Here is a 3,497-nt window from a genome sequence, read left to right on the forward strand (position 1 = left end):
GAGAGTGGCGTCCAGCGGATGGCGTAGCACATAGGCAAACACGGAAGTGACGAACGCGGAAGCGCAGAGGAGAGAGGAAAACAAAACACCGGTCACGAATTAGTAGTACAAAACGAAGATTTGAAAAAAACTATTTTTTTCGGAGGATTTCAATATAAGCAGAGGACACTGGTTTTCCTTTGCTGTAAACAAAACTTGTTTCTTGCGAGACTAGCATATTCTCACCGGAGTTTACGCTACGCCTACATCATCCACTGTACGCCACACTCTCGTGAATGCGTGTATGACAGTTAGCGGGAGCCAGAGATTAAGGTTTATAAAGTTGTAAATATGGATTTTTTTTTTTACACAAACGCATCGCTTCGCTTCGGGAGGCCTTTATTAACCCCCCAGAGCCGTGTGGACTTCTTTTATAATGAATTGGTTCAATTTTTTGGACTTCAAATTTTGGGCTACCATCCACTCCCATTATAAAACTTGGAAGAGCCAGGATGTTTTCTAATATAACTCCGATTGTATTCGTCTGAAAAAAGAATGTCATGTACACCTATGATGGCTTGAAGGTGAGTAAATCATGGGGTAATTTTCATTTTTGGGTGAACTATCCCTTTAAATTTTGGTTTCAGTGTTTCTGTGTTTGGGTCAGAAAATAATTTTAGAGCATCACTAAATATTTATTTTCTTTACCTGCATAAAAGTGATAAAATGGCCACCAGACGGCGCTGTTGGGTATGTAGGTGAGGAGCGACGCCACATATCCACGATAAAAGCCCCGAAATCCATCCGTGTGAAAAACCTGAACCACAATGTCTCTGGTTTGACCAAATGTCACTTTGTGTTTGGACGTGGCCATCACTCTCTTGGGCTTGAGTTTGAAGCGTGTGAGCTGACAGCCCTGACCCTGCACCATCAGCTGCTGGGACACCACGTCGATGGGCACCGTGATGCTTTGGGCCACCAGTGAGGCCGCGCCTCCCGCCACCAGAGACTTGACCGTGTTATTGGACGAGTAACAGGACACGTATTTCCGTACCAGCTCGTAGGTAGTGATGTAGGCCTGACCTGAGATAAGCGTCAACGTGTTGACCATGAACCCTCGATAAAGGCCACGCACCCCCTCGGCCTTCAGAATCTTCCAGAAGGCGTCGAAGGTGCCGTTATAGAGCGACTTCCCCTTCTGGACCTGCAGTCTGGTGCGGATCAGGGTGAACGGGTAGACGGTGGCCCGTGTAATCATGGTCATGAAGACGCCCAGCGAGTAGAACTTCCTCTTGTCCAGATCTTCCCATTCAATGATCTGAATGTTGCACTTCTGTTCCATCATTGCCGCCGGTGACCTCACACACAAAATCACACACACACACACACTCGCTCCTCTCCTGCTCAACCTGAAATGACAAAATCACGACATTTCAAATAAGCTGCATGTTGTGTTGCAGATCTGAAGGTACAGAGTTCAGAGGTCATGTGACTGCTGGGTTATGCCATAATCATATGCTCTGCAGAGATAATTTCTTGACACATGTAAACAAAAAAGCAGATATTGAACATCTGAAATCTGTGAAATACGTACATTTTTACATCCCAACAGCTCTTAATCTTAACTTAATTTTATTTATTTATTTTTTGGTAAATGAAGGTTCCATTAAAATGTCTTTAAACGGTTTACCCTGCCTTCATGGTTTATTTTTTTGCCAATTTTCCAATGCATTTTATGCATAGGTTTTGTTTATATTTGCCAAAGGGGGTAAAAATATTTATTATTAATATAATAAATTAATAACTGTGTATGCATTTTTGTATGAACAAGTTCACACTGAGCAAACAACAAAATAAGATCACTTTTAAAACTAAAAAAGGTGTTAATAAAAATGATAATAAAACAACATCCATCATAAACGTATAATGCAATACAATTAATAAAAATTACATTTTATTAATGATGTAAATCTAAATGTTTTCTAAAATCTTACAATAATCTCTAATTCTAAAAATGCCATATGTACCCCAGGATTATATCTGTCAAAATAATAATAATAATAAAGATTTTAATAAATATTTGGTTTTAAATGACATCTCTATTGTTCCAAAGTAAACATTAAAAATCATATTTATGGCATCATATTTGGAATTAACCAGAATAATAGGGTTTAGCAATTGCATTAGATTACAAATTAAATATCACCAACCATTAAAAAATAAAATAAAATTCTTAAAAAGAATGTAATAATTATTTGGAGCATTGCATTTTTTTTTTTTGACCACGAACAACACGCAAGTCTGAATGTTTCTAAAATCTTATTTTTTATATTAATTTCTAAATCACTAGAATGCCATACTTTCCACAGAATTATACTTTTCAAAATAAAATAAAAAAAACAATAATAGATACTTATTTTTTTTTAATTATCCCTGTTGTTCTAAAGTAAACATTAATAGCATCATATTTAGAATTATCCAGAAAAATAGGGCTTGGCATTTAAAAGATAAAGCACAATTTTATTACTAAAAACAATGTAATTATTTTATATTTATCTGTAAATTACTAGAACACCACACATTCCTCAGGATTATACCTGTCAAAATAAAACAAAAGTTTTAAAATTAATATTTATTTTAAAATTATATTTATGTTGTGTAAACATTAAAGAAAATTATTATTATATAAATATTATATTATATATTTATTTATAGCATCATATTTAGAATTGGCCTGTTTAAAACAATGTGTTAATATAACTGGGATGTTGTCAGTGGCAAAATCGCATTAGATTAGAAATCCAATATAAAAATTAAAACATTTTTACTTCTGAAAATAATAATTTAAGCTTTAAACTAACTTCCTGAATTTTGAGGGACCATACTACCTTGATGCAGCTCTTTTCAATGACAGATCTAAGAGACACTATGTACCACCATTAATGACTCTTCTGTCCTCCATCAGTTCTTTGGCTCTGACACAGAGCTGAATGTTTATCAGTCATAGTGACCTTTTCATGGTGAAGCTGCAAAAATGACAGAGGCCTCCTATCTACTGCGCATGCGCATTACACTAGACCCAAAACAAAAAGCAGCTTATGTTGTGTGCCTCCTCTCGCCCATCAGAAGTACATTACACTTCATTTGACCTCTCAGACACACGCTAACTCACCCGGTTAGCTCGCTATATTTGCTGTTTCTCCATCCAGCGGCCTCAAGCGGAGCTGCGCGGTCCTGTCATGAGACAAATCCGCTATTATGCCTCTAAAAACCGCATTTTGTCTGATCGATCTGCGGCCTGCAGCTCCTGATGGAAAGTCATGCCGATCGAGCCGAGCGCTCCTCCACACTTCCGGCGCATGCTGAAACGTCACTGACAGGCTGCTGCCTGTTGATTGGTCATTGACACAGAAGGAGCTGTTTGATGATTGGGCGGTGATGTGCAGTGTTGGGGAAAGTTACTTTTAAAAGTAATGCATTACAATATTGTGTTACTCCATAAAAAAGTAACTAATTAC

At 37.3% G+C, this 3,497-nt stretch overlaps 1 protein-coding gene across 1 annotated transcript in view; it reads right to left on the reverse strand.

The window, feature by feature from the left end:
• LOC107690126 (solute carrier family 25 member 44-like) overlaps positions 1–3,388 on the reverse strand; it is a 3,716-nt gene extending 328 nt beyond the window's left edge. The window contains exons 1-2 of the mRNA XM_016488360.1: positions 3,152–3,388; positions 688–1,388 (exon numbers count right to left, since the gene is read on the reverse strand). Of these exons, the coding sequence (XP_016343846.1) occupies positions 688–1,324 (637 nt within the window). The 5' untranslated portion in view covers positions 1,325–1,388; positions 3,152–3,388. The remainder of the gene's footprint in view (positions 1–687; positions 1,389–3,151) is intronic.
• Between the last annotated feature and the right edge of the window lie 109 nt (positions 3,389–3,497).

This window comes from Sinocyclocheilus anshuiensis, unplaced genomic scaffold (assembly GCF_001515605.1).
Source record: "Sinocyclocheilus anshuiensis isolate Anshui unplaced genomic scaffold, SAMN03320099.WGS_v1.1 scaffold1649, whole genome shotgun sequence".
Lineage (NCBI taxonomy): Eukaryota > Metazoa > Chordata > Actinopteri > Cypriniformes > Cyprinidae > Sinocyclocheilus > Sinocyclocheilus anshuiensis.